General features: G+C 47.1%; 1 protein-coding gene across 22 annotated transcripts in view; it reads right to left on the reverse strand.

The window, feature by feature from the left end:
• Nucleotides 1-27,782, reverse strand: part of mark3a (MAP/microtubule affinity-regulating kinase 3a) — a 53,686-nt gene that overhangs the window by 9,814 nt on the left and 16,090 nt on the right. For 13 of the 22 annotated variants that reach the window (XR_004761382.1, XM_035380943.1, XM_035381062.1 and 10 more), the window contains exons 4-14: nt 14,152-14,200; nt 11,099-11,164; nt 8,602-8,672; nt 5,932-5,988; nt 4,261-4,497; nt 3,600-3,740; nt 2,991-3,090; nt 2,202-2,314; nt 1,809-1,959; nt 1,271-1,485; nt 662-765 (exon numbers count right to left, since the gene is read on the reverse strand). Coding sequence is in view for 21 of the 22 variants with exons in the window: in XM_035380943.1 (XP_035236834.1) it covers nt 662-765; nt 1,271-1,485; nt 1,809-1,959; nt 2,202-2,314; nt 2,991-3,090; nt 3,600-3,740; nt 4,261-4,497; nt 5,932-5,988; nt 8,602-8,672; nt 11,099-11,164; nt 14,152-14,200 (1,304 nt within the window). In the remaining variant the exon portion in view is untranslated. The remainder of the gene's footprint in view (nt 1-661; nt 766-1,270; nt 1,486-1,808; nt 1,960-2,201; nt 2,315-2,990; nt 3,091-3,599; nt 3,741-4,260; nt 4,498-5,931; nt 5,989-8,601; nt 8,673-11,098; nt 11,165-14,151; nt 14,201-27,782) is intronic. The other 9 variants (XM_035381095.1, XM_035380993.1, XM_035381002.1 and 6 more) reach the window with 1 other exon arrangement.

The raw sequence follows: 27,782 nt of genomic DNA on the forward strand, positions 1-27,782 counted from the left end.
CATGCCAGGCAGAGGCAGGCAGAGTCCATGGCAACAGAGGGAAAGAACAGGTGCAATAAATGAGATAATCGAAAGAGAAATACAGAGGAGGCCCATGTTTTAGCAGATAGCGTGCTATATATATATATATATATATATATATATATGCTATGTTTAGCATATACAGTAAGACTAACGTTTGGATTCTGAAGTCACACAAGTCCCATTGTACTGTAGACCTAGCACTACATTTAGTGAGACTTTCAAAATGTACCATTATCCAATGAACATACAAAGTAAACAGTGAATTGTGTCTGCTATGGAATATTTTTTTTATAAAGAACTGCAGCTGAGCTATTTAACTAGAACACGTTCTTGAAAAATAAAGGTTTATAGGGGAAGAATGTGATAGTGGAGGCCACAATGCTATAGAGAGGACAGGATATTTTAAGAGCTGGTTCAGGAAGAAATCAATTTCATGTGATTCAGGGGGAAAAAAAACCTTTGGCGCTCACAAAGAAATAGCTGCAGAAAGAAAGCAACACACATGCAGGTGGAAAAGGCTGCAGTGCAGTGACATCATTCAGGCGTGTGCTAATCATTCAGGCCTGTTGCTAACACCACATTGTACAGCAGGGCAAGGGGTCAGAGTGCATGTGGGAGGGTCTGCTCAGATCCGTACCTGTTCTCCTTTCCATTCTGAATGACAGTGAGACGGTCTGTGGCGTTCCGCTCGCTGCACACATACGTGTTCCTCCTGGTCATCCCTCCAGACACTGAGTTATTCTGAAACGGTGAGGACGCGGGGGACAACGCATCAGATCCGAACTGCAACTCCACAAAGCTGAGTGCTTCACACCTTCAGATGCAGCTGACAGAACACAAGGTTGCTATGCTAATGTGCAGGTCTTCTGGTTGTGTCTGCGTACCTGCTTCCCATGCTATGAGCCCTTGGTGTAAATGTATACACGCACTATGGACACTGAACAGTGTGCTACTCTACACTACTATTGCGTTACTCCCAATCTTGGATCACTCTCATCACTCGTATCCTTGTATCTTGATCTTCTAGCACTTTCATGTTACACGTGCATGTTTATTTAGCACTTTTCGATTGCACTTGTTGTACCACCATCATGATGTTGTAGCGCTTTATCATATCTCTTGTAATCATGCGTCACTTCTAGTTCGTGACGCATGATTTGTATAAAAGCGTCTGCCAAATAAAATGCAATGTAATGTGTGCCCAGTGGCGGGGCGATGGCATGGTCATGTGACCGAGCACACTCACGCTAGGAGCGGTCGAGCCCTTCTTGCGGTCCGGAATGTCAGCCTTGTTGGGGTTGCTGGCGTTGCCCAGCATGGGGCTGGTGGGAGGCACGCCACGCCCCCCGACCGTGCTGGACTTGCGCGGCTGAACCCCGCCCTCCTCTTTGAGGTCGTTGTCGGCTGTACTGGTCTGGCTCCTCTTGGGGTAACCCACCCCTGAGGGAATGGATGGGCCAGCTGGGAAGAGGTGGTGAGAGAGGGGGCACGGAGTCATTTTGAGGCTGCTGGATCAAGTTGCCATTCTCCACTTCAGCGGATAAATTCTACCGCTTGGGCTGCCCTTGAACACGAGGTGGAAGAGCAAGGGACGGCCATCAAGGCTCTCTCCTCTGCTTCTGTGTCTACAGCGCTTGTGCTTCAATAACTGGCCATAATCACTATGACTCCATAATCACTATGACTTTACCCTTTCGCAGCAAGCGTTAGCCTGATTTACGTAATGACAGCATTTACAGTAGAGCAGCCCAGCGACGGTGCCCACCCCTCCTCGGCTCGCTCACCCTGGTCGCTGTAACGCCGCTGCTTCTGGCCGGAGGAGATGCTCCGCTGGACCTTGAGGTGAGACGGAGACTGGCCGTTGTTCAGTTCGCTGTTCGGCCGGACTTTGGCCAGCGAGAGGTTACTGGTGGAGCTCGAGTCATTGGCTTCCAGCTGACATGCAAAGCAAAAAAAAAAAAACACAGTTGGTTTGGGAACTAGTACACACCTAGTACATTAGACCTTTGTGAACGTAATGGCATATGTCTTCCATGTTGCATTTCCCTCTTGCCAATGTCCATGAAGCAGAGCAGTGTGTAAACTACAAGGAGGTGTGTGCAGTGACCGAAGTCTGCATATTAAAAAACGACCTGGCACAGCAGCTCCCCTAGAGCGGGACCCCGCCCGTCTCTCACCTCAGAGGACTTCCTCCCCAGCAGCAGGTAGGTGGCGGTGATCTCATCGTACTTCATTCGCGCCAGGGACTCCTGGATGCCCTCCCGGGAGTAGCCCATGCCCACCATTATGTCTGCAGAGGGGCGCAGGGCAGGAACAATACGGTAAACGGCACGCGACACCGCCCGGAGGCTCCACACTCACACTGCCAAACAAGGACTGCCAAAGCCCGTTCCCTCCAACGCTGGCCCCGGGGCCATAATCTAATGCTGTCACCATGCTGCCTCAGCCGGAGTCATTATCTTTGTATCGGCTCACACAAATCTCTCCGCAAGCACGGAGCCGCTGTCACACAATCGATGATGCGTTTACAGCTGCATTGCATTGTGGGAGCTTGGCCTGGGGTTGAGATGAGAAGGGCTCTCTCAGTGAGCACGTCGGGTCTGCCAGTCTTTTGAACATTAATCAGCCATATGAGGCCACTGCAGTGGGGGGTCCCTTACAAACAGAGGGGTAAAAGGGAGGGGGGGGGGGGGGGGGGGGGGGGGACTGTGGGCTCCCTAACCTCTCACTCTACCTCCTGCCACCAGACTCAAGTTGGCCAGTGTCAAAACACACCTTTCAGATCAAATCATTTTAAACCCTCGCTCAGTCTTGTCGATTTTATCGAGGATGCATCAGAGATACCTGTATCTGTGTCTCCAGTCTTATTTCTGGTCTTAAGCAAAGTGTTTACGATCACCTAAAATTCATGCTGCAGAAACAAAGAACAAACACCTGCCTCCCTTTTCAGTTTGCGCTGTTCATACCTATTCTCTTCTGGTCCGATATGTCCAGTTCTGGTTCTACAAAGGGCTTGAGCTCATCGTCCTCGCAGCCTGCGTTGATCCAGCGGTCCTTCATTATTTGCTGGAAAGTGCCGGGTGAGCAGACAACACAACCATTTACCAACCATCTGACTTCAAAGCTGTATTTTTACCATCAGTTAGCCATGCAAATACAAAGGGAATCAGGAGAGAGGGTTTTCTGCCACAAATCAATTTCCATAATTATCATTTTTCATGCAAGTTAATAAACAGGCCCATCAGCACTACACACAAAACGGAGGAAGACACACATTGCCCATTAACACATCTCACACCTTGGAAGTGCTGTATTTGTAATTGAATGGTTCTGCCTTCAGGCATGGTGGGGTTATAGCGCAGAGTGGCACATGAATTAGAATTATGCATTATTGTTTAGCACATAAAGAGGTGAGTATGTGTTCAAGAGAAACCGGGATATGGCAAGTCTACCTGCTACTCAACAGTTTCACACAGGAAGGAGGGGGTGGTAAGTGCAGGAGTGGACAGGTTTGGGGTGTGGGAAAGCGAGGGGGAGGTGTTGGGTTGGGATGAAGTAAACGTTGAGATATTTACATTTTCGCCGTCTTCTCTCACCTCAAGTGTTCCCCGTTTGGCTGGATTCAGCACCAGGAAGCGCTTGAGGAGATTCTCGCAATCTGTGGACATGTAAAAGGGGATCCTGTACTTTCCCCTCAGTACCCTCTCCCGCAGCTCCTGCAGGGGGCAGCCAAGAGCAACAAAGTTAGGACACACGGTGGCACAATGTCAGAAACACAGAAAGCACATTACGTTATGATTACATTCATTTCAGAGACGATCTTATCCAGAGCAACTTAAAATGTAAGAGAAGATAAGTCTGTTCATCTGATTAATACAAGCAATACTGTCAGACCTGGATAACAATATTCCAGGGAGTATATATGCAAAATTGCAAAAGTCAAAATAAAATCAACTATGTTAACCAAGAACCAAAAAATAACAAATATATCAATCACATCTGCCAAAGATGTACAAAGGACTTGCAATACAAATGTGAGCCATGTTTTATCCTACAAAATCCAACCCCCCCCCCCCCCCCCAAAAAAAAAAAAAAAACATATTATGAAATACTGCATATACTGCTTATATTCTACAGCAATCTAACTCTCTAGATCCGGTTTTCACCATCAATTAAGAAAAGCTGACAACAATCCAACACAAGTGAAATTGAGGATTTCTGGGCGAACGTTCTGACCTTGAGGTTCTGTCCGTCGAAGGGCAGCGAGCCGCTGACCAGCGTGTAGAGGATGACGCCCAGGCTCCACACGTCCACCTCGGGCCCGTCGTACTTCTTGCCCTGGAAGAGCTCGGGGGCGGCGTAGGGCGGGCTCCCGCAGAACGTGTCCAGCTTGTTCCCCATCGTGAACTCGTTGCTGAAGCCGAAGTCGGCGATCTTAATGTTCATGTCCGCGTCCAGGAGCAGGTTCTCTGCCTGAGGAGAGACGGGGAGAGGAAGCCTTTACATGGAGATGTACCGGAATATTCTGGAATAAAGCTCCCTCACTTTACACAGAAACTCTGAACATGTGCACATGCTGCACATACCACTTGTGAAAGGGAACTAGTTTAATACGCTTTATACTGCAGCACAAGGCAAATGACTGACTAACCTTACATGCGCAAGGTTGTACACAAATGGCCATTTTCATGGAAAAGACATCATTTATCAAAATTAAAAACTCTGCCCGGCTAATTTCCACACTTGCTCCTGACTGCAAATACAAACATACTGACACTGAAGGGAAAGCAGACAACCCTGTATATTTATTTCAGGGAATGTAAATGTTCTTTTGCTGAAAAAAAACAGAATAGAAAAATATGTCATTCAATGTTAACTTGGTACAGTAAACCCTGTGTAAATTCCAAGTCTACTGGTAAGGTCCCTACAAATCACAGAACTGTCTAATTTGCCTTAGCTATTGTTGCCAATGCATAACTATAACAAAGTGCAAAACATTATTCTTTTTATCAAAACTGATATTTTTAGAAAAACATTTTTCATCCAGGACTACTTGTTCTAAGTTCAGGGCTATTTTAGGCCTTTTTCGTATGAGGGAAACCATCCATGTTTCAATAAAAAGCTTTTTAACTTGAAAGCCAATTGATATATGCACAACAGAAGGTCAACTTCTGATCTCAACATTGAAACTAAAGCATCGTCTGCCTCATACACCTGACTGATGAAAAATTGACTGAAAGCAAGCAACGTTGGGTGCGCACAAACGATAATTCCAGGATCTAATATAAAAAATATTGATAAATGAGGACCTAGGGCAAGAAAAACATCGACGGTATATTGAATTAAATGGTAATGGGGGGAGGGAAAGGAAGATTCACAGCACAGTTAACTCAATTCAATTATTTTTCATTCATTTTTCATTTTTGTGTTTTGCTCAGGGGTCATAGTCTGCCACTGCATGTTATCTGAGCAATGGATCCAGCAGAAGACCCGTCGGTTCAGTGACAGTTCACAGCCATATATCAAAGAATGAGTGACGGGAAAAATTATGAAAGGCGGTGTCGAGCCAAAAACAAGGTACAGAGCTGAAACCTCCATTACCTTCCCTGCAGTTTATGAATCATAGAGATATCGGAGCTTTTATCCCTTTATTCATAAATCATTCATAACAATCGGGTGGAAACAAAGAGCAAGGTCTTGTGGTGCTGCTCTGTGGCTTTACAGAATGCCAGTTCCTTCCAGAGCTGATGCTGCCAGTATTAAAGCAGTCAGGCAGACACGTTGCATTAAGGGCCCTGGAATGTGAATAATTAAAGACCGCACAACAGCAGTGGAGGATGGTAATGTGCGATAGTTGTGTACATGCACACTGCAGCAATAGAAAGCATGCAAGTGAGGATCGCTTACCTTCAGATCTCTGTGAACTATGTGCTTTTGATGGCAATACTGCACTGCAGACACAATCTAAACAAAGCAGACAAAAACCAACATCATTCCACAGAGCCAAGACAGGGCGGCGATAAATTACTGACCCATTACTAAACTCAAGGTTATTTACAATCTGAGAAGTGATGCAGTCTACCCACAAGAGTAAGAAACAGAGGGTTTTAAATGTGCTCAGAAACATAGCCTTCATCACATACCTCATTAAAACATGCCAACCTTTACCATGAGCCATTCTAAGCCTGGATACCCTTATCAGGGTATTGTCAGGCTCCTAAAAAAGCAGCAAATACTTATATGGATCTACTGGAGACAGGAGAGGTGGTGAGCAACCATGACTGATGCCAGAAATCGATTGGCTCCATCGATGGACCAAAGGCTGCATTTAAGGCCTGCTCTACCCCTATTCACTTTAATGAAGCAAACTTTCTGTGCGCTCAGCCTCAAACAGATGTTTGAGACAATACACACCAAACCTGCTGGCGTGGAGATGGAGCACGTGCGGCTCGCAGAGAGAGGGCAGGTGTGCGGAGGCCCTGGCGCTAAACGGAGGGACTCGGCTAATTTCTCAGAAGCACAGCTGGAGCCCTGGGCCTGGCAGTGTGTGTGTGTGTGTGTGTGTGTGTGTGTGTTTGTGTGAACGAGGCACATATATCAAATGAACTTTTCACTACACAAACAATTTCCTGAGCACACACACAGCTCTCACGGGTGACTTACAGTTCTCATAACACCTTCTCATTCTCCAGCGCAATGCAGATCTGTATTATTAACAGGACAATTTCAGGAGCCTTGCACATGAGGCTACAGCAGCTCCGTTTCACCTTATATCCAAATGAACAGCCTTCATCCAATTACGTGCACTCCTTAAATCTGTTCAGAATCATTCACAATTACATAAAGGGATGGAATAATAGCACAAGATCTTTAGTACATGTCCTTAAATGAGTTAGCAAAAGGCCAGGGAGACTTACAGCACAAAATTAATGCAATAAATCAAGAGTTAATTGGATGAATTAACATAGATTTTAGCACTGACAGAATCATTAGCCTTAATCTAAAAGGGCTTTTCCTAAAACACAATTTTCTCCTGCTCTGGAACAGTATGCTGTTGGATAACCGCACAACATGCATCTATCATGAGGACAGTTTTATGTTGAAATAAACCTTGAAGTCTGACCTCTTCGCAAGAACCAGAAAAGTCCTCAGAGAAATCACAGCCAGATGAATTTCATATAAAGCAATCTTCTCAAGTACTTTATTTAAGGCATGGTCAAGAAGCCACCATGTATGGTTTCATTTGATCGCTTTCCTACAGAAAAGGCCTTCCTTAGTTATGCCTTCTCTTTTCCGGACTGACAGAGCAAGCTTCTCAAAGCGAAACACTTTCGATGCATTTGTAGCAGTTTAGTTTTCCCTCGTAATCTACGGGGATATCAGATGCAGTGCAGAGCGCCACTCTGCCAGCTCCACAAAATGCTGACTGACTGACTGCCATGACTGAGTATTCACTTCTCGGAGTAGCGTTAGCCTTTTAGCTCTGGCACTTTAACATCATTTCAACTCGATGCACACAGCTCACATTGTTAAACCCTATGGGCCACAGTCCCTGTGTGCATCCGTAACATGCAGCAAGAGCCTTCTCGAGGAGAGAAGCAAACCCTTTTCCGTTTATTTTTATGCCCCACTTACAAGGACACAAGAAATTTCGGATAGGCCTTCATGTTTGTCCAGTTAAAACATTATATTTGAAGTTTTCAAGACTTAATCTTTTAATATCGGAGGATCTGCGACATCTATGAAAAAACATGGCATTAATTGCGGCAACATTATAAATCAAATTAGAAGACTTCCTAAAGGACATGGCCTAACAATCTTTTATCCTTTTCTTTTCATGATGTCACAGTTTACATGGATTTGTTGTACACTTGGCTCCACCATTAATAGAAAGCCTAGATTTCAGCTGACACAGAAAAGCATATCTCTACTCTGCAGAGCCAGGAGCCTGAATGCATCCTGCAGCCCACTGAAGGTTAAAAGCCGTGCAGGACAGTCACATGATCAAAGGAGCAGCCAGTGAAATTCATCCTAACATTAGGTGTGCCATCTCCAGGCAACCGCCATTTGCAACCTCAGATGGATCTATCTGCACATGCATGCGGGAGCAGGGACTTGAGTGGCCCCTGACTGAGCAGATATGACTCACTCTGGGATAATGCAGAACATATATCACAGCAGCCATCTCTCCACAGGATTAACAGGAACACTCTAAAGAGAAATGTTCTGTAGAGACTGTGGCATGATGGGTAAAGACACGGGTGCCTGGGCCGGAGTTTCAAACAGCCGGAGGGTAAAACAGTACGCTGCTGTACAAAGAGCAAACTACTGTATGTGCTGTCAACTCAGTGTCTCAGTGACACACTTCACCTTGTTACGCTTCCCCTTTAAGTCCCCTGCTGTATACATGGGTACAGTCCCAGCCAGTGATGTGTGGAGATGCCGGTGTATCACCCCTTCCAAACTTGTTTCTATAGCGATGCAGTAACGATGGCCGGCTTTCTTGGTGAATGTTAGATCGGGACGGGATAATGACATATGGCTGGGGATAGTCTGAAAATGAGCACACTGCGGTACCTGTCTAAATTTAGCCCTGGCCTCCTTTTCCTTCATTCTTCCATGTGCTACGAGGTAGTCGAAGACCTCTCCTGCAAAGACAAGGAAGGCGAGAGCTGAAGCAGGCTTGACAGCAGGACTCAATTACACTCACAATGACATTTCTACAACTCGATAACTTTAAATAACACACATCAAACCTACTCTAAAGCAAAAAAATATGACAAGTAACTACGCATCTGGAAAATGTTTAATTAGCTGACCTGCGCTAGATGTGCTAGGCTATAGGGAAACACAAGCAGTGATGACATGGTAAAATTAGAAATATTAATTCTTAAGTGCAAGAAAAAAAAAACAATAAAGGTTCTCTGAAGCAAATGCAAACAAAAATAAACATTCAATTGTGGGGTCTCTACAAAACAAAATGTTGCAATTTGCCATTCTCCACCTCTGTACTGGTGGACTAAAGGTATAAGGTAGGAAGGAGCAGTATTTTTTCGTTAATTATTTTTAAAATTACATTTTTATCCCTATTTTCGGTTGATTCGCCCATCTGGAACAGTTTATCGCTAATGCAAGCCGGTCCCATCGCTCCAGTATCCTTTGTGTACTCAAGTGGGCACACCCAAGCATGGCCATCCTGCGAAAGCTATGCAGCCAACAGCTGCTTATTTGGAGAATCCGCCAGCTGTGCAGCACTGTTACTGCGCTGCAGGACTGCACAACTGACAAAGCTGGGGCAAGGCAGCCTACAGATATCTGAACACCCGGAAGGAGATGCTATTGCAGAGTGAGACAGGTTGTGCTTCTCCATCACTGGATGACACAGCCAATTATGTGTCACCATAAGGGCCCTTGGTTACTGTTGCCGTGTATGATCCAGATTGTGTGGCACATCACCACACTGTGACTTATGCTTTAGAGGAGCATTTAGATGCATTTCAAGTCCCTGCAGCAAGGCTAAGAACATTCTCTTAAAGGGATAGTCCACATTTTTTAGAGCCAAGTCCACTGAGCTACTCACCACAAATTATGTGATAAATTTGGGACATGTCGGGCTCAAAGCCTCCTGCCTCGAGTACGTGTAACTCCCTCTTAGTTAGCTGTTCGCTTTGTTAGCCAAATAACACTGATTCAGTGGATCAATACTAACTAATAATACTTTTTTCAGGGGTACGGGCACATTTTGTTTCCACAATATTTATTTATACAAGCAAATAAAAACATGCTGAAGCCTAATTAAGTTTGGTTTATTAATCGGGTCTTTGTTGAATAGCTGAAAGGGGGTGATTCTCAGTCCCCATTAAATCAGTGTTATTTGGCTGATACGGTTAAAGGAGAGAGAGCTATGTATACTCGAGGCAGGAGAGTCTGAGCTCGACATGTACCCAATTTATCACATCATTTGTAGTGAGTAGCTCTGCGGACCTGGGTCTAAAAAATGTGAACTATCCATTTAATAAAGAATTTCCGTAGATCATCCCAGTCGGTACATATGTGGTGCGATTCCCCATGTCAAATGGTGTGTGTGTGTGTGTGTGAGAGAGGGAGAAGAAGTGAGAGTGCGTGTGTGTATGCCTGTGCGCATGTGTGTGTGTTCTTGTGTTGCTAAGACTGGCCGAGCTCACCGTCCCCTGCCGCCACTGAAACAGCACTGGCCTGTCTGTATCTCTCAGTCAGGCTGCCTGCCTGTCAATCATGCACACAAAAGCACGCATGCAAGCCTACACACAGGGACAGGCACTGGCACGAGATCCACACCGCCAGAGAAATATGCAGCGATTCTGGCCACAGGGAGATTAGGCATGTTTAAGCCCACAGACGCGCTCTGTAAAAATCTGTGCGTTCATATTGTTTTGAAAGCTTGTGAAAACATGACGAGTAGCTACAGTGGTGCTTATATAAAGCCATCTGATAATGTTCAATCCCTGATCGCTCCATTTAGCCTGCATCCCATAGGCTTAAACGCACGCTCTCAAACGCAGGAGCAGCACGCTCTCGCGCTCAGTGTCGTTCTTCCCTGTGCAGCAGCCTGCGGACGCTGTAGGCGATTACCCTGTGGCGTTACTGAGCCTCCTCGTCTGCCTTATTGCTCTCCCCATTTCCCTCGCTGGCTTGCTCAAACGTGACGGGGATCTCTCGTGCGCCCGAGCAGTTGCTGCTGGGCTGGGTACCCCCACCACATTAAAAAACGCACCTTCTCCTCCTCCTCCTCCTCCTCACTCCGCTCTCCCAAATCTCAGCAAAGTCTCCTCCCACTGGCCCTCTCTGTGCACCCATGCAGGAGGCCCGCAGTGTCATGCGTGCATAATCGCCGGGCGTGCACCGCCGTTTTGCATTTTCCGCCAAATGTGAAACATTCTTAGCAATTTGAGCTCACGCCTTTTTCAAGATGCAAATCTCAAAGGAAGGCTGCATTTCTACATTTAGCATACAGCCATTGGTTTTTTTAAAAACCACCCCTCTCTTGTTGTTCAGCACGGGTTCGGGCTGGTTTGGGCTGGTTTAGCACACTCACCTCCACTGGCATACTCCATTACCAGGTACAGCGTCTTCTCGGTCTCAATGACCTCAAACAGCTTCACTGTAAGAGCGTGAAAAGAGGATGACTCTGTTAGGCACCAATACTGTTCACAGCATTCTCACACATGAATGGTCTGCCTCAGGGCGTGTGACTTTTAAAGCGCAATAAAAAACAGGCCCGGAGGCCTTTTGCGTTTGCCTCCACAGTTTCTTGGCACCCCCCCGCTCTCACCCCTGAGGGCAAATACTAAACAGGATCTGTCTGGAAATTCTGATGAAAAGAAAAGAATTAACCACAGGTATTCAGAACAGACACGACTGAAGAGAAAGGCTCAGTTCATTGTGTCACTGTCGACAATCGTACACTGCACTTGTCTTTAGCAGACAAGCAGACCATGAAAACTGCTTAGCAGCTGTAGTCTTTATCGCAAATAAACCCTGACCGAACAATGAACATGGGGTTTCGACTTCATTCTTAATTTCTTGTTTAAATCTTTATGATGAGATACAATCTGTTATTTAACAAAGTTTTATGGTTGCACCCAGCTGAGGAAGAGAGGAAATCACTGTAAATCAGTGCTCTAGCTGCAGTAGAGTAACAGCTCTTCAGAGTCGCATAAGCCCCCTTTTCTCTGAACTGGGGTGAGATGCAGGAGGGTCCCTATGGAGAGGGGCGGGGCTCTAAACATCACTCATGCTTAACTCCGCCTCCCCGTTGACTGACAGGCCCCTGGGTGGAGCCTGTTTAACACCGAGCCCCAGATCTGAGCTCTGAGGAGACCTGCTGGAGGAGAATGGCAGGCAGTTTGCAGGTCAAGTTCATGTTTGAAAGGCACTTAAAAGCGCCATGATCAAACCCCTAATAACAGAGATTTGAACATTGCCAAAACAAGCACTGGACACAAGGAAGCTGACCCAAGACTCACTCCCACTCCTTTTTCTCCCTCATGGCAAATTCTCTATTGGGGTTCAGAAAAGGTTTTACAGCTTAATGATTTAGTGCACAACTGACCTGCTTGGGTTAAACTTGCAAATTCAGCAGTGTGCCAGGTGTTACGTTACGTTGGGTGACAACTATGTTCTTAACAGAGAGGGTGTATGTACAAAGGGCAAGTCAAGCGTGTCAACGGGGATACCAGACAGGAATTTGACTGTCGTATGAGACAGGAAGCCTACATTCCAATTGTTACATTAAATCCCAACATCTGTTTGCTTTTATCACAGGGGAAGCAAGATGTATTTGCTCGCGGGTAAGGAGCAACACTGCTCATGCGACTGGGAGTGCTCCGTGTCAACACTTATCTCAGTTAAACACACTGCTATCGCCAGTCGTATGCACGTCTGGCTAAACTGAAATCACTCGTTTGCGCAACTTCTGGTTCAAAGCCACACTCACTTCCGGTTTTCTATTTCCCAATTCCGTCAGTTCAACAGATACAGATACATATAGTGCCATTTCTGCACAGCCCTTCGTGGGCTCCCTGCTGACTGTCACTAAGAAGCAAGTACTCTTTAAAGCTCAGCTCCTTCTTTAAGATGGAGATGATGGGCAATCCAACCCACCGGGTAGGGGGGTGTACACAATGGTTAACCAAGGCTTACAGCTTGGTACGATATGTACAAATAACAGCACATTCTCCCATGTGGGTCAGCAGAGAGGAGGGATCTAAGTGTGACTGACAGCACACAGACTCCCGCAGACAGGCCAATAGGATTATAAAGAGTGGGCGTGCCCACACCAGGCAGGATGTCAGCAGCCTTGTCAACACGTTCATCCGTCGCAGCTATTTCCTCTGCCTGCATCTGTTCTGTGTCCACAGCTAGCGATGCTAACTTGGCACAGTGTTAATGCAGCTTTGCCCATGGACGCATTTAATAATGCATCTGAGGTGATGCAATGGCTTGTGGGAGTAGGGCTGAGCTCATATGATTAAAACAGAAAGGGACATTAAGTTTACCTGGAGAACAGTGACAGAACAACACCAAAACAACAGAGGAAAATCAGGTCATAAATGTTGGAAATTAAACACCCATTGCCCCCCCCCTAACACCACCACTACTAAAAAAAATTAACTGCACATCTATTTATGATCTCTGCATCTGCAAGCAAATTTTCTTTCATATCTTTACAGTGGCCAGTTTCATCAGAACTTGTGGCTGAATTCTAAAAAGTTGAGGTCAATACAGTATCAGTAACCAGAAAAGACTAGTACTAAAATTTAGTCAGTATGGGTCAGACTCTCCACAGCCCTCTTATATATCAGAGTTCGCCGGTCACAGCAGTGTATTGTGAGACTGTATCACATATAGCCCGGAGTACCATAAAATCTGCAACACACAGCACTAAATCCATTTCCTAGGACAAACTGCACTCACAGTGTGTGCTTCAGTAACTGAGCTCCACTAATCACGCTGTAGGCGAGCCACAGGGGGCCTGAGGGAGCTGCTCCCCCCCTCATTTCCCCAGCTGTTCTGCTCTTGCACCTTGCTCAAAGAGACGAGCCAGGATGGGCGGGGTTGGGGGCGGGGCAGGTGAAGGGGGAGGGGCCAGGGACGTGTGCGAGTGACATCACGTGGACAAGAGGGCCAGAGGCATGCGAAGGGTGTCAGGTGACTGCCCCGCGCGAGGCGCAACAATGACACACAAAGCACGACACTGGCCGGCCTTTGTGCTCCTCGATCAGGCTGACCCAGCGAATGGGAGCGGACCACCACCGCTAGCAAAACAAGGCGGAATTCGGTCAGGGAGGGGTCCCTTGTCCCCGTAGGGCATCGGGGGTGGGGGGCGGTTGTGGGGATGTGGTAAGGGAGAGGGTAGGTCCCTGTATGGCAGGAGGTGAATAGGAGGTGAGAGTATGGAGGAACACTTGCAGAATTATATCACAGCATTGTAAGCAGGATTCACAACATACTAGTAAACATGAGCATTACATCAGCTGATACAAAACTGATAAGGGAACCAGTGAAAACCAGAACTCAAACAACTCTCAACAGATCAGTATCGGTGCAGTCTGTTTCTTTGCGATCAGCACGCAAGCCGCTACTTACCAATATTTGGATGGTTTAAGATTTTCATTATTCTTACTTCCCTGAAAAGCTGAAAGAGAAGAAAAGGCAAACGTTCATTAAACATACGTAACACAACATCTCACAAAGCACAATAAAGAAAAGTGGTTGTGATGGGCAAACTCTGAAAACTGAAAGACTTCCTGACACCGCTTGGTCTCCTCTGATCCAAGCCCAAAACCTGTGCTGGGCTCCTGCTGCTTCACATACATAAATCTGCCAACCGCAACAGGCTCATGCCACACAGATGCAATCAACACCATCCCAAGACTGGCAAAAAAACCTGGAGACCGAATGACAACCTCAGCCTAAACCATATGCATTCCCCCGCAGGACACAAACTGAACAGGCTTTGATCACGAAAGCGTGTTAATCTGCAGTAACATCACATCACTCACAATGTTACTGTGTGACATCAGAACGACTTTTATCGCTGAATTCTAGGACTACGCAGAACAAGACACCTCTAATAAGGAGCGGCACATGGCATGACACTTCTGTATCAGGGTAGGAGTAAACTACCGTAACATAACCGCTTACAGGCTACCAGCAATATATATGAAATATAACAAAATGCCATTTGGAATCTATGGATGAATGCATCATTCAAACAAATAAATAAATGGTATATAATTTAAGTTGTGGACTCGACTGCAGTCAGGTAGAGTAACCATCTGCACCACTTAACGAAAAGCTAGTGACTCACATGTAAAATGTGAAAAAAGTTTTTAAAAAGTAGGTTACATTATGCTGGTGGCAAACAGAAAAGAAAGCCTGACAGTAATGCACTTGGGAGAGGATATGAGGGGACACTGAGAGTTCATACACCGCTCAACAGGGCAGTGCTCACCCGCCAATAATTAATGACTCATTTTTCTACAGCGATAATTCCACCACTTCAATGCAATTACAGCAGGGACCAATATTAATACGAGTGTGAAATGCATTTTAACACACGAACCGGAAGAGTGACTTCTCGCCATGGCCTCAAAGCAAGGGCGTGCCGCAGTGAAACAGGACGTGTGCAGAGAACCGTCCCCTCAGCGGTACAGCAGACCCCTGCTCATTCTCACCCCGCTCAGCTCATTACTGCGTGTGTGAGTGTGTGCACGCGCGTGGGGGGCATGCGCATGTGTGTAAATGGTAAATGGTAAATGGACTGCATTTATATAAATCCAAAGCGCTTTACAATTGATGCCTCTCATTCGCCAGAGCAGTTAGGGGTTAGGGGTTAGGTGTCTTGCTCAAGGACACTTCGACATGCCCAGGGCGGGGTTTTGAACCGGCAGCCCTCCGACTGCCAGACAATCGGTCTTACCTCCTGAGCTATGTCGCCCCTGTGTGTGCATCTGTGTGCGTGTACATTTGTGGGTATGTGCGTGCGTGTGCACACGCGTATGTGTGTGAGCATGTGTGTGTACGTGTGTATGTTTGCGTGCGTGTGTGTGTGCGTGTGCACATGTGTGCTGACAGCCCTGTACAGTGGTGGCCCGCCCCATCTCCCAGCACACCAGTAAGGGAGGGGGCCGAAGGCGCTGGAGAGTTCCCAGCCGGGGATTTCCTGAGGAACTTCCTCCATTCCGGCTCCAGATCTCCTTCTGCCGACCCGGAAGTGGCATCGGGCAGCACGATGCCTATTACGACGGCCAGTGTGAAAAGTCTGACCAGGGAAAAAAGCCCTTGCTCAAAGAGCGGGGACGCGACAGAGGACAGATGGCCGCTGTTTGTCTTACTGGCTCCTGACAGAACGGATAACAGCGCCCATACAGAATTAGGCAAACAGGTCCGCCCGAGCGTGCGATAACGCACTTGAATATGAGATCGACACAGCCGCCCCGGGGGCGCGCACGGAACAGCCGGCGCCGGCGCTGACCGTTTCACCTGCGCGGCTCACGCGAGTACCCCAGTGGCGGTTACACAAGGCTCTCCAGGCCTCCAGGTGATCTGCGCTGAAACGCCGGAGCTCCAGCACGATGAGGGGCAGACGCAGCCCTGCAGACCGGCCGAGAGTCCAATCCTCCCCCTCGCTGTTCCAGCAGAAACCGGGCCAGGGCTGCACACAGGGCCGGTGTGTGTGCTGCCTCCAATTATGATGCATTGCTTCTCCGACCACCAATGCTGGTTCACTTTAGTACAGGAGCACACTTCCATTTCCTACATATTTAAACAGGGGAGGGCAATTCTGTCCCTGGAGCGCCAATGTGTATGCAGGTTTTGGTTTCCACTACCGGATATAAAAAAAACCTAATTGGCTGTTTACCCCAACACTGGTTCACTGGGCGATTATATCACAGTAAAACATTTCATATAGAGACATAAAAAAAGTCTGCATTAATCAAGAAATGTATCTAAGCGCTTATAACAAAAAATGTAGCTAACATGTCAGACGGTGCAACTGTTGGGGTTAATGAAGTAATTAAGGTTAGAAGCTGGCATGAAAACCAGAAAAAGATACGGTCCTCGTTGCCCACCTCTAAACACCGCTTGCTCATAAAAGCAAATTTCACACTTGCAAAGAGCAATGACACTCCACAGACTCAGAGGATGACGTCCCCCTGAAGGATTGCATAACGATCACGGAGCCTGCAGACTGGTCTCTTTACCAGTGTTTACAAATTACACACGGTGTTAAAAATAGAGCCGAACACAGCGGCGTATTAAGATTGCTCGGGTCCTCCCACCCATTCAGGGCTCTCTACCAGCTCAGTGCAGTGTGGGCTAGCTAGCACCTGGAGCCATTCTGAACACACCGGAACAGGAAGTGCACCGCTGTCTTAGCTACCTCCACTGCTGCTGTCTTAGCTATCTCCATTGCTGCTGTCTTAGCTATCTCCACTACTGCTGTCTTAGCTACCTCCACTGCTGCTGTATTAGCTATCTCCACTGCTGCTGTCTTAGCTATCTCCACTGCTGCTGTCTTAGCTACCTCCACTGCTGCTGTATTAGCTATCTCCACTGCTGCTGTCTTAGCTACCTCCACTGCTGCTGTCTTAGCTACCTCCACTGCTGCTGTCTTAGCTATCTCCACTGCTGCTGTCTTAGCTATCTCCACTGCTACCAACAATGACTATATATGGTTACTTTTGTATTTAGCCTATTGATTTTCATATATCCTCTCAAACACATTCATTAACAGCAGAAAACATGCACACGTTGTAAATAATTTGCTGTTTTATTACTTTCTCGTCGTCAATTCCATATAGGCTAATCGCAAAATGATAAGAATAGAACGAAAACTCGGACTTGCGTGAAAATGTAAATTAGTAGTGGTACAGCCACCGTTTGCTTTCCTTCGAAGTTACTGCTAGCCGAGCAGCGAAGTGTGCCCTCCAGATGCGAACCATGCACCATAAATTAGTCCATAGTCTTCCTGGTCTTTTCGTGGAATTGAAAAATGGCAGTAAAATTGAGTAAAATTACGGCAGTCTGAAAAGCTAAAGGGAAGATTACTAGAATTAACCTGTTATTTTACCCGGATAAAAAGTGCGGAAGGTGATTTCCAGTTTGCTTGTACTGTATCACCAATGTTATTTATGCAGAACTACCGCATACCTCACATAACTGTATCAACGTTTTGAGTCAATTACAACGGGCTAACAAAGAAAATCCGAAGAAAATATTCAGCAACCGAATTAATCCGTTTGAATGTTTTGGTAGCCTACGTAATATGCTGTCCCAGAACGAATGCTTAGCATTTATAACACGAATACTAAAGCAAGAAAAGAACAGAAGAGCACACGTTATAATTCCAAGACGTTGACAGGCTATAACCAAAGTAGGCTACTGCGCCGCATAATATACAAGTTTGATTTGAAGTTATTATGAAAATAATTGGTTTGCCGCTGAATATTTTCAAACATGGCGGGTAATGGCGGAAAATAAATACAACACAAATGCTACGAGTAACTCGACCAATCAGAAATGTTCAGCGCTGCAAGCTCCACCCAAAGGTTCCTGTACTTTCGGAAAGTACTACCCCCCGAGCAGGAACGTTTTGGGGGGTAAAACAAAGCCCCAGAACTAAATTTAGACCCTAGTTCCTGCGGTGGAAACGCACTGAGTTCCTCAAAAGTTTCCTAGTTCCGGGGTATAGTTCCTGCGGTGGAAACGCGGCTTTTGCTACCTCCACTGCTGCTGTCTTAGCTATCTCCACTGCTGCTCGTCTTAGCTATCCTCCACTGCTGCCGTCTTAGCTATCCTCCACTGCTGCCGTCTTAGCTATCTCCACTGCTGCTGTCTTAGCTATCTCCACTGCTGCTGTCTTAGCTATCTCCACTGCTGCCGTCTTAGCTATCTCCACTGCTGCTGTCTTAGCTATCTCCACTGCTGCCGTCTTAGCTATCTCCACTGCTGCTGTCTTAGCTACCTCCACTGCTGCTGTCTTAGCTATCTCCACTGCTGCTGTCTTAGCTACCTCCACTGCTGCTGTCTTAGCCACCTCCACTGCTGCTGTCTTAGCTACCTCCACTGCTGCCGGCTCCACAGTCAATCCCCCCAAGAGACCACAGGAGAGAAAGCATGGAATACAAGATAGGATGGAGGGGAAGGGGACCTTCATAGGAAGTGAGGCTATTGTTACACTGCCCATTGCCCCTCACACACACGCATACACACACACGTGCACACACACACACTACCCCTCCCTCAAACACAAGCCCTCTCAAGAACACACAGCCCCTCACACACTATCACAGGCGCTCCCACCCCCCACCCCCCCACCAAACACATACACACGTGTGACTTGACAGCCTTCATACCCCCAAGTGATATACAATCCTACTGTATCCCATCTTGTGTGACCTGCGCTGGTAGAAACACATGACTCAGGGCAGAGATCCTATCGCTTGGATGGCTGGGAGTGAAATTCCAGGCTCCCACGGGCCTACCCGCGGTGGAAACAGAACTGCACGTAGCATGTGATAAGATGTCAATCAAACGGGATGCAGCCATTCAGACGATACAAAAATAACCCTCGCTGCCAACAGGTTCCAAGCCTGGAGACACACCCCCTGACCCCCGCCCCCTGCCCCCAGCTACGCCCCCGCCTACTCCGCCCTGCTGTTGATTTGAGTTCCCTGATGTCTCCCGAGGATCAGCACTTTCCCCAGCGCGCTACCTGGCAGTCTGAGGCTCATCTGTCCTCCCAGAACGTCACCCGCGCAATCTTTCAATCTGCTCGCCAACGCTGGCCGATCGATGGAGGGGGAAAAAAATCCCTCGCTCATCAGTTTCCACAGTTGTCAGGGCAGAGCGGCTCCTCCTGGGAGTTCAGGGAGTCTGAGGAAACGAGAGAAGGTCACGCCCGTCTAACGCCACGCCCCGTTCAGAGACACCAATCAGAAACTCCCATCATCTCACCACTACCACGCCAGGCCCGGAATACACAGTGCCACTCGTACAGGTTCTAACGCGTGTGCTAATTTCCCAAAATTCTAAAGGGGCACGGCAGGGAGACGGGACAGCGGCGGACTACATCCCAGCATGCATCACTCACAGCACACGTTACTCCCGCCCACCGTCCAGGCTTCTCAAAGCGAGCAGATAAGCACGTCTCCTCAATCAAGCAAACCTCTTCAAGTTTGATCCACCGGGCACCAAAAGCTAAGTGCATCATTTTATCATCGATTGCTTTTAAAAGCAGCTCCCCGCCCTCTAGTACCTGAGGCATCAATCTTTCATCGGGCAGGAGTAGACGGGCCCTGCGCATGCCACTTCATGCCCAGGCGGCACGCGTCGCTGGGGCATTCCTCCCTCGGGCACGGGGCAGAGGTCACACCAGCAGACCCCCTGCATGGCCCTTTCCAAGCTGCCATTCTAGTTTGAATCAAGATACTGTTGTTATTTAACACTGTACTACTACTGAGGAGAGATAGGACACTGTGGCCTAGATTCTATTTTTTTTTTCCGCCTCAACGCCGACTGAGATTTGATTAAATGTAACCAGTGTAATCCTTCTTCCCCAACTCGCTAAACTGAGTTTGAGAAAAAAAGCCAAACTCTAACACACTTACCTTAACTGAATAAAGTCTGTTTTCAATTCATCATTAGTTCACAATGCATCATTTGTTCACAATGCTGCCCACAGTTACATGCTAGACCTTTATATCTTATATTGACACTTTCAGTACCATAAACTATTCAATATTGAATTAGCTACGTTTCATCATTTTAAAACAGTTATTGGAGAAGATTTCATAATGTTGCTCCAGTACAACATAAATGTTGTATGGGGTAAATGTTATACATTAGGCTTAGTGAAGCGGTGTAACAGAGGGAAGGTGTGTGTTACAACTGTAGTTACAACTTTCCACACGAAATACAGAGATACAACTTGCTCGCCATGCTAAATACCAAGATCTTCAACCAAAGACACTCTTGTTTTGGCACGCAGGGGTAATGTCACCTAGGGGACGTCTGCATGCCCACTTGCGCTGCCGAACTCCTACACCGGGGAGGCCTACCTACACATTAATGGAGAAAGGCAGTGAAAAGTTGCTGCGCTGCCTTAATGGACCGCTGACTTCACTGAGAAAATATGATACGATGAACAGCTGTGCAATTTTACTGAGTGCCCGTACAGCAAACACTGGAAAATACAGTGCACCTGCCATTGATTGCAAATTCAAAATGGGATAAAGACAGTTCCAAATTGTGAGATCTTTGATATAAGGGACAGTGTGAGCAAATCTATCCATAGAAATCTTTAAAATTGAATGAGGTCAAAATCTAACAGTAACATGGGGCGGTAGTTCACTCTGCTGATTCCCTTCACTACATGCACACAGCAGGACCACACAGCTAGTGCACACAAACAATTCATCAGGGCCTCCCTGCACCTGCCAGGGTGTTCCACACACACAGGGGTACGAGAACCCAACCCAACCCACCAAAGGCCTGTGATGATAAATGAGTCGGGAGTCCCTCACTGCTGTACAGAGGTCACAGATGCCCCCAGCCACATTTCTTTGAACACAAATGTGTACTGTATGGTGCCATGCTTCTCAGATTGTTGCACTACTACACACCCATCTCAGGGCTACTGCAAGCAAGAGCAGAATTCCAGGAATGTTTTTCTGTAATTCCTACATTGCTGAGAGAGAGAGAGCAAGAGCGAGAGAGCAAGAAAGAAAGAGAGAGGGAGAGAGAGAGAGAGTGCAAGACAGCACGAGATAGCAAGAGAGAGAGGGAGAAAGAGAGCTCTTGGATTCTCATCACAGACAAAGACAGAGCTGCCCAGGAATAAAGGTTGTCATCTGTGTGTACTGAGGGCAGCACACAAGCCCTGTGCTGCTTTAATTTAATCCAGGGCAGCCACACACAAGGCCACTCGGCTCCACACCTCCTCCCCAACTGATCCCAGGCCAAGGGAGCAGCCCCTTCAGATCCCATTACCATAGAGCGCGAGAGCCTCTGAGCTTCAGGCTTGACCTCCCCGAGCAAACGTGTGCATTCCCCGTAACACACTTACACACTGACCCCACACGCAACCACACAAACACACCATTACATCATCAATCTGCCCTTGTACTATTGGCCCCACGGATGAAGATGCGGTGTTTAAATTACAGCCACCAGAACGGAGACGCAGATGATGGAGATTAAAGGCTCCACAGACAGTGTAGCGGGCCGTAGGCTGAGGGCTTGTGGATCCTGTCGCCTTGCTGTCCTTCAGTACAGTAGCCGTCTGTCTGCGATTGAGCTGGTGTTGGGTTTCACTGCACAAGAGAACATGTAGCCTACATTTATATTTAGCAGCAAGACAGGCCTGTGACTTTGAACATTAAAGGAGTACCAGTAACCCCATCTAAAAAAAACAACAACCCCCGGTACTGTCCTAGGTCTTAGAGGACGATCACGTCTAAATTTGCCCTGAAGAAAACACAGTTGCTCATGGCGATGGGATCCTGTTCACACTCGGGGTTGACCTACAATATCTCGCTGCCAAAAGTGCAGAATGGGGATCAAGTGAGGGACATCGCGGCTGCACTGAAGCGGAACAGGAAGTGGGCTTGGGATGGCAGTGGCCCGCTAACCAATGTAGACTCAACAAAGTCTCTAATGAACGGGCCCTAATTACACACTGAACCCGGGCTTTGTGTGGATAGCAGCCAGCCCTAAAACACAGGCAGCTGCCCATAATGATAAACTGAAGCCAGTGTTCTCCAGTGCAGGGTTTGGCGAGTCTCCTTCCTTCATCGACCGCGTACGCGGCGACTTCCTGAAGGCCTGCCTGACACGTCTAACTAAACCAGGGCTGCTCAACCCTGTTCCTGGAGATCTACCGTCTTGTAGGTTTTCATTTCAACCCTAAGTTGGCATGCCTTATTCTACTGATTAGTAAGCTCAACAAGTTGTTTCGCTGTTGAATGAGGCGTGCTTTGTTAGGGTCGGAGTGAAAATCTACAGGACCTTAGAACTCCAGGAACTGAGTTTGGCAGCCCTGACCTAAACTGGACCTCTGGAGGTACGAGTCATTTCCACTCCATTTTGCTATACGGAAGGTTTAGTCTTAGCCTGTGCTTTTAAAGAGGACCATGGCTGCTGAACACCTCTCGACAGGCACTACTGGGAACTCCAAAATCCACCCCGCTAGGGGTCACAAGGCGCAGGGTCTCTCCTCAGTCAGGGTTTCCTGTGCTGAAACGGCCCTGCGCTCAGCCCGGACGGCGGAGTGCGGCGGGGGAAAGAATGCGGCGGTCTGGGCGTAATTACCCCGCAGAGCGGCCAGCCGCTGCCCCGCCGACAGGAATAACGCTGGAATCTCCCTCGCACAAATCGCCCGAGAGGGCAGAGAGGACGCCGCCGGCTAAAACAGGAGGGCCGGCCCGGAGGCAGCAGCCCGCTGCATTACCCAGCCAGCAGCGGTTCAGAGAAGGGGACACAGGAAGTGCTTTTATCCCCTTCCTGTTTGAGTCTACCAAGGTATTGGCTTCAGAGGAAACAGCACAAGCAGGTGAGGCCACTGGGACGGGAGCCTCAATAACTCCTACTGCCGTTCTCAATGACACCTGTCCGTCTGCACGTCACAGGCTTGAGCCTCCCCCTTCCCCCCCCCCCCCCCCCCACGAGAGGAGGAGTGGAAGGGGGAGGAGCCAGGCAGGAAAAACAGCGCATTTTACTCTTTATGTGTGATTTGACTGCTTTGCTTTGTTTGGATGGTGTCCCTGTACTGCAGTGGCTCCCAATCCTGCTCCATGAGATCAAACGTCCTGTAGGCTTTCAATTCCACCCGATATTTGCACACCTGATTCTACTAATTGGCAGCTCAAAGAGATCTCTTATAACTGTTGAACAAGGTGTGCTTTGTTAGAGTTGGAGCGAAAAGCCTACAGGACGGCACATCTCCAGGAATAGTGCTGGGAAGCGCAGCTGCCATGCTCCCACACACAGCTGATGCCCTCATGCATGACGCACGACTTGCTCATACACTTCCACGTAATGTGTGAGATCTGTCCCTGCGCCGGCACGCAGGTAGGGAGGGCGTTCCAACTGCCTGGGAAAACTGGATCCTCTTACCGCAATAAACATTTGATGGATCATCCGAGCGTTCCACCCACGCCCTGCCGTGAGCTCCGAAGTCTGCGTGGAGGGCGGGAGGAGGCTCGTCCTCACACAGAGATAGTGTGTGTGTGTGTGTGTGTGCGAATATGGTGTGAGCGTGTGTGTGTGTGTGTGTGTGTGTGTGTGTGCGTGTGTGTGTGAGAGTGTGTGAGCGTGTGTGTGTGTTGCCGAATTATTCAGACCAAAGACATGACGCTGAGACAGCATTCGTTTGAAATGTCCTTTTTGATCTGTTTAGCATCTTCCTTTCTGTTCTTTTTAACTTTTTCATCTTCAAAGACAGAAGCACATTACCAGAACTTGGACAGACAGAGGCAGAGCAAGTTACCCCAGCTCTCACACTAACTCCAGCCTTCTAACTGCACACGTTCATGAATGGCATCACTATGGACTATGGGCCAGCTGGTGGAAGCTCAGAACCTTCCATATTTCAGCTAACAGTAAACACTGCTGGGCAGTCTGGTTACAATATAGTTTGTAGTTTGAAGAGTCACACCCCAGACACCCTGAAGTACAGGAAACCACAGCACAGAGGGGGTTGAGGGTGTGACAGCAGAGAGAACAGGCTGGGGAGGGGAGCTGGAACCCAATACACAGCTGCAGATGGGTGCGCAGTGATGTAATCACACACTCCCTCCCACCACTATCTACCAGACTCTAAGACCCCGGGAACATGATCTCAGAGAGAGATGATCCACAAGAGATGGGTATCTAATCACCTGGGTTTCACAGACAACTCTTGGAAGCCGTGGCATAAAAAACCAACATACATCTGATCTGCATAAATCATTCACCCAAGATTAATTAGGTAAACATACACAATTCTGAAAACTTAGGGCAAACTTCAAATTCTTTTTTTCAATCATGAGATTTTACTTGGTTTTCACTTTTTATAATGAGTCGACAGTATGTGTCATCCTTAATTTAAAAAGGTAGTTAAATTACATGGTTAATTACAAGTCATAAAAAATATGTCAATGTGTTAATCTTGGCTTGTTCTGTGGTATGCACTTTTCTCCAGTAACAAGTTTTTAAATAAATACACGCTTGCTCCAGAAAGATACTTCTAAGCCCACACTTCCTGTTCCAGACTGTGAAGTCATAAGTAGTCTGTGTGAACTCTTTCAGTCCATGCTTCTGATGCTATAGGTCAGTCCTGGAGCGCTACAGTACAATCAGGATTTTACGGTATCTTTTATCCAGAAGGAAATGTTCAGCTTGAAAACGAGCTGCGTTTTCTGCCAATCAGAGACTTAAATTAAGCACAAATGCTGAAACAGACTGAAAACCAGTGTAAACTGCAGCCCTCCAGATCTCAACACAGATGCCTGTTTGAAGTGATTTGGGAGTGCTCCTCCTGTCCCCTTCTCTGAAAATCATCTCAAAGAGCCCATGTAGGTGAGGGGGGGGAGGTAGGACACCAGAACCACCCCTGCGCACCCCTGGGGTTTCTGAAAGTGTCAATGGAATCATCCGAGGGGCAACTCCCCGTCCCGGAAATGCTACAGGACAGTACGGTGGCAAACTTCACACAGCTCGAAACCCGACAGGCCAGAGGGCTGCTCTGTCATTAAATCGCCTGTCATTATGCTTAAGTGCACCCCGTTGCCGTCACAGCAATAAATCTCTGGCTGTTTTTCTCGTCAAGCAGGGCCCTTATCACCGTTTCTTTAAACATTCCGTTCACTTTTTCCTTACCTTCTCTGACAAGAGACACATTTTATCCATCCCACCTCAGGCTTCCAGAATGTTCTCTAAAATGGTTCTCAAATGGCAAGTGGCTCACATAGACCCATTATGCTCTGCAAGCCTGTTAGTATGGCCCTTACGTCTTTTGGATATATACAATTGTGCATCGTGTGACTGGTTATGTTCTTGCTGTGACTGATCTGCATAGACTTCACAATAGCGGCCTTATACGTTGATCTGCATGAGTATCTGATTGTTGCACACATTAGAATGCCCCGCATCCCAGCTTGTAACACACAGTTCAGAAGAGAGGACGCGAGACGGACCCTCACACAGGCCAACAGAGTCCACTCCCCATTGTGAAGACATGGACCCACTCGCCTCTGCCTTCTAATCCACCAACCCGAAGTGCGTTTCAAATGTGGTGTCAATGTCCTCTCTACTCACACATTATCAAATTCCACGAGACTACATTTGTAACCCAAACTGTATGCTAAAAGGTCTAGCTGGCCAGTGTAGTTATTGTATTCTCATCTTCTACTTCCTGTTGATATAGTTTTCCACAGGAAGTCTGTATTTGTTGCAGAAATGACAGATGGATTGTGACAGATAGCAAGAATATATATATATATATATATATATACGGTGCAATGCATTAACACCTTAGTAGTCAGCTGGCTGGCAGACGTAAATTATGATGCTAATTTAATCGAGAGAATCATTACAAATGCAGTAATTCTTCCATTTGAAAAAGGAATGAATTATTGTTAACATAACTGCCTTGAGATAAAGCCTCTGCCACAGACCCTCTGGTCCTCTAACACAGCTCATTTAGCACATGCACACTCTGACACAGCTTCTACAGCACAGACACACTCTGACGCAGCTTCTACAGCACAGACACACTCTGACGCAGCTTCTACAGCACAGACACTCCGACACAGCTCCTTTAGCACAGACGCATTCTGACACAGCTCCTCAAGCGCAGACACACACTGACACAGCTCCTCCAGCACAGACACACTCTGACACAGCATCTACAGCACAGACACACTCTGGGGAAATATTCATGTAAGACACAGGAAGTGGGTGGGCAGATGCCCCAGCAGGAGGATCCACCCGGGAGAAACAAGGGTGGAACAAAGACGCGCCCCATGCTCGTGTGAACGTGTGGATCACAAACAGCCACGCCCACGTTTTAGGACGGGCTAAGATTAAAGGACCTCTTGGGTGTGGCAGCTTGTACATAAACAAAGGAAACTGAAAACGACACAAATGCTAATCGATTGGGATGTTAATTACTTACGCACCTACTGAACACATGCTTCACACTTCAGACCTTTAGGTTTTGTTTGTAGCACAGAGAGGATTATTACTTCATGCCATTATAACCACTAAATAATTCAAAGAGGTAATGTGGGAATATGAACACAGAGCTACAGGAGAATCCAAGTGATTCATGTTTTGGTCCCTGCAATGTACAACACTGACAACAAGCACCTTATTGCTGTTACCATAGAAACAAGACGCTCGAAGGGACTCTGACATTTCAGAGTGGAGGCACTGGTCACAAGTAGCATGCTCACGTGCCATATCAGGAGTTCTCAGTGGTTCACAAAGCCATTGTGGGGCTGGGTGTTAAACACCCAGACACAAGAAAGGAGATGTCAGCAAACAACTGGATACAAGGGGAATCTCCTGCTCCTCCCTCAGCCTAGTAAACTTGAGCAACCCATCAACCAAGCTGCTTGCTGTGTGAACGCAGGGTGAGATTTACAACCCTGCTATTTACTTAGCAGTTTGTTCAGTTTACTTTATCAAGATTAAATATTTGGAGATAAAATTAGACGACTCAATACTGATTACAGTGTTTGCTTAACAAGCATAAAGGTGACATACAAACAGTCTTTTTACCAGCACCATTCACTCACAGCTTCACCTATATGGTTTAGAGCATATTTCGGTTCAATAACTGGTGGCAGTATGCTTCTGAAATATCTTTTTTTAAGGATTCACGCTGCTTTCAGTCCCAATCTATATGCACACAACAAGCATGATGTGCTTGCATGCTATTCACATAAAAATAGCCACTGCATACCAAACTTTATGCAAGATTATCAGTAAGCTATTTATGATAATTACATTAGCTTAAAGATTTTATTAGTATTGCCACACATCAATTCCATTTGAACTTTTCCGGTAATAAAATCATAAACCTTGAGGTAGACCTGAATTTGGAAATAGTAATGAATCAGTTCTGTTAAAGATAATTGCACAAAATAATTGCCTTCATAATTCACCCACAGCAACAAGCATTAAGCCCCCTCTGAAATGAGGAAGCCACTTGCTTTGTGTTGATGGAA

This window comes from Anguilla anguilla, chromosome 1 (genome assembly GCF_013347855.1).
Source record: "Anguilla anguilla isolate fAngAng1 chromosome 1, fAngAng1.pri, whole genome shotgun sequence".
In the NCBI taxonomy this organism is placed as follows: Eukaryota; Metazoa; Chordata; class Actinopteri; order Anguilliformes; family Anguillidae; genus Anguilla; species Anguilla anguilla.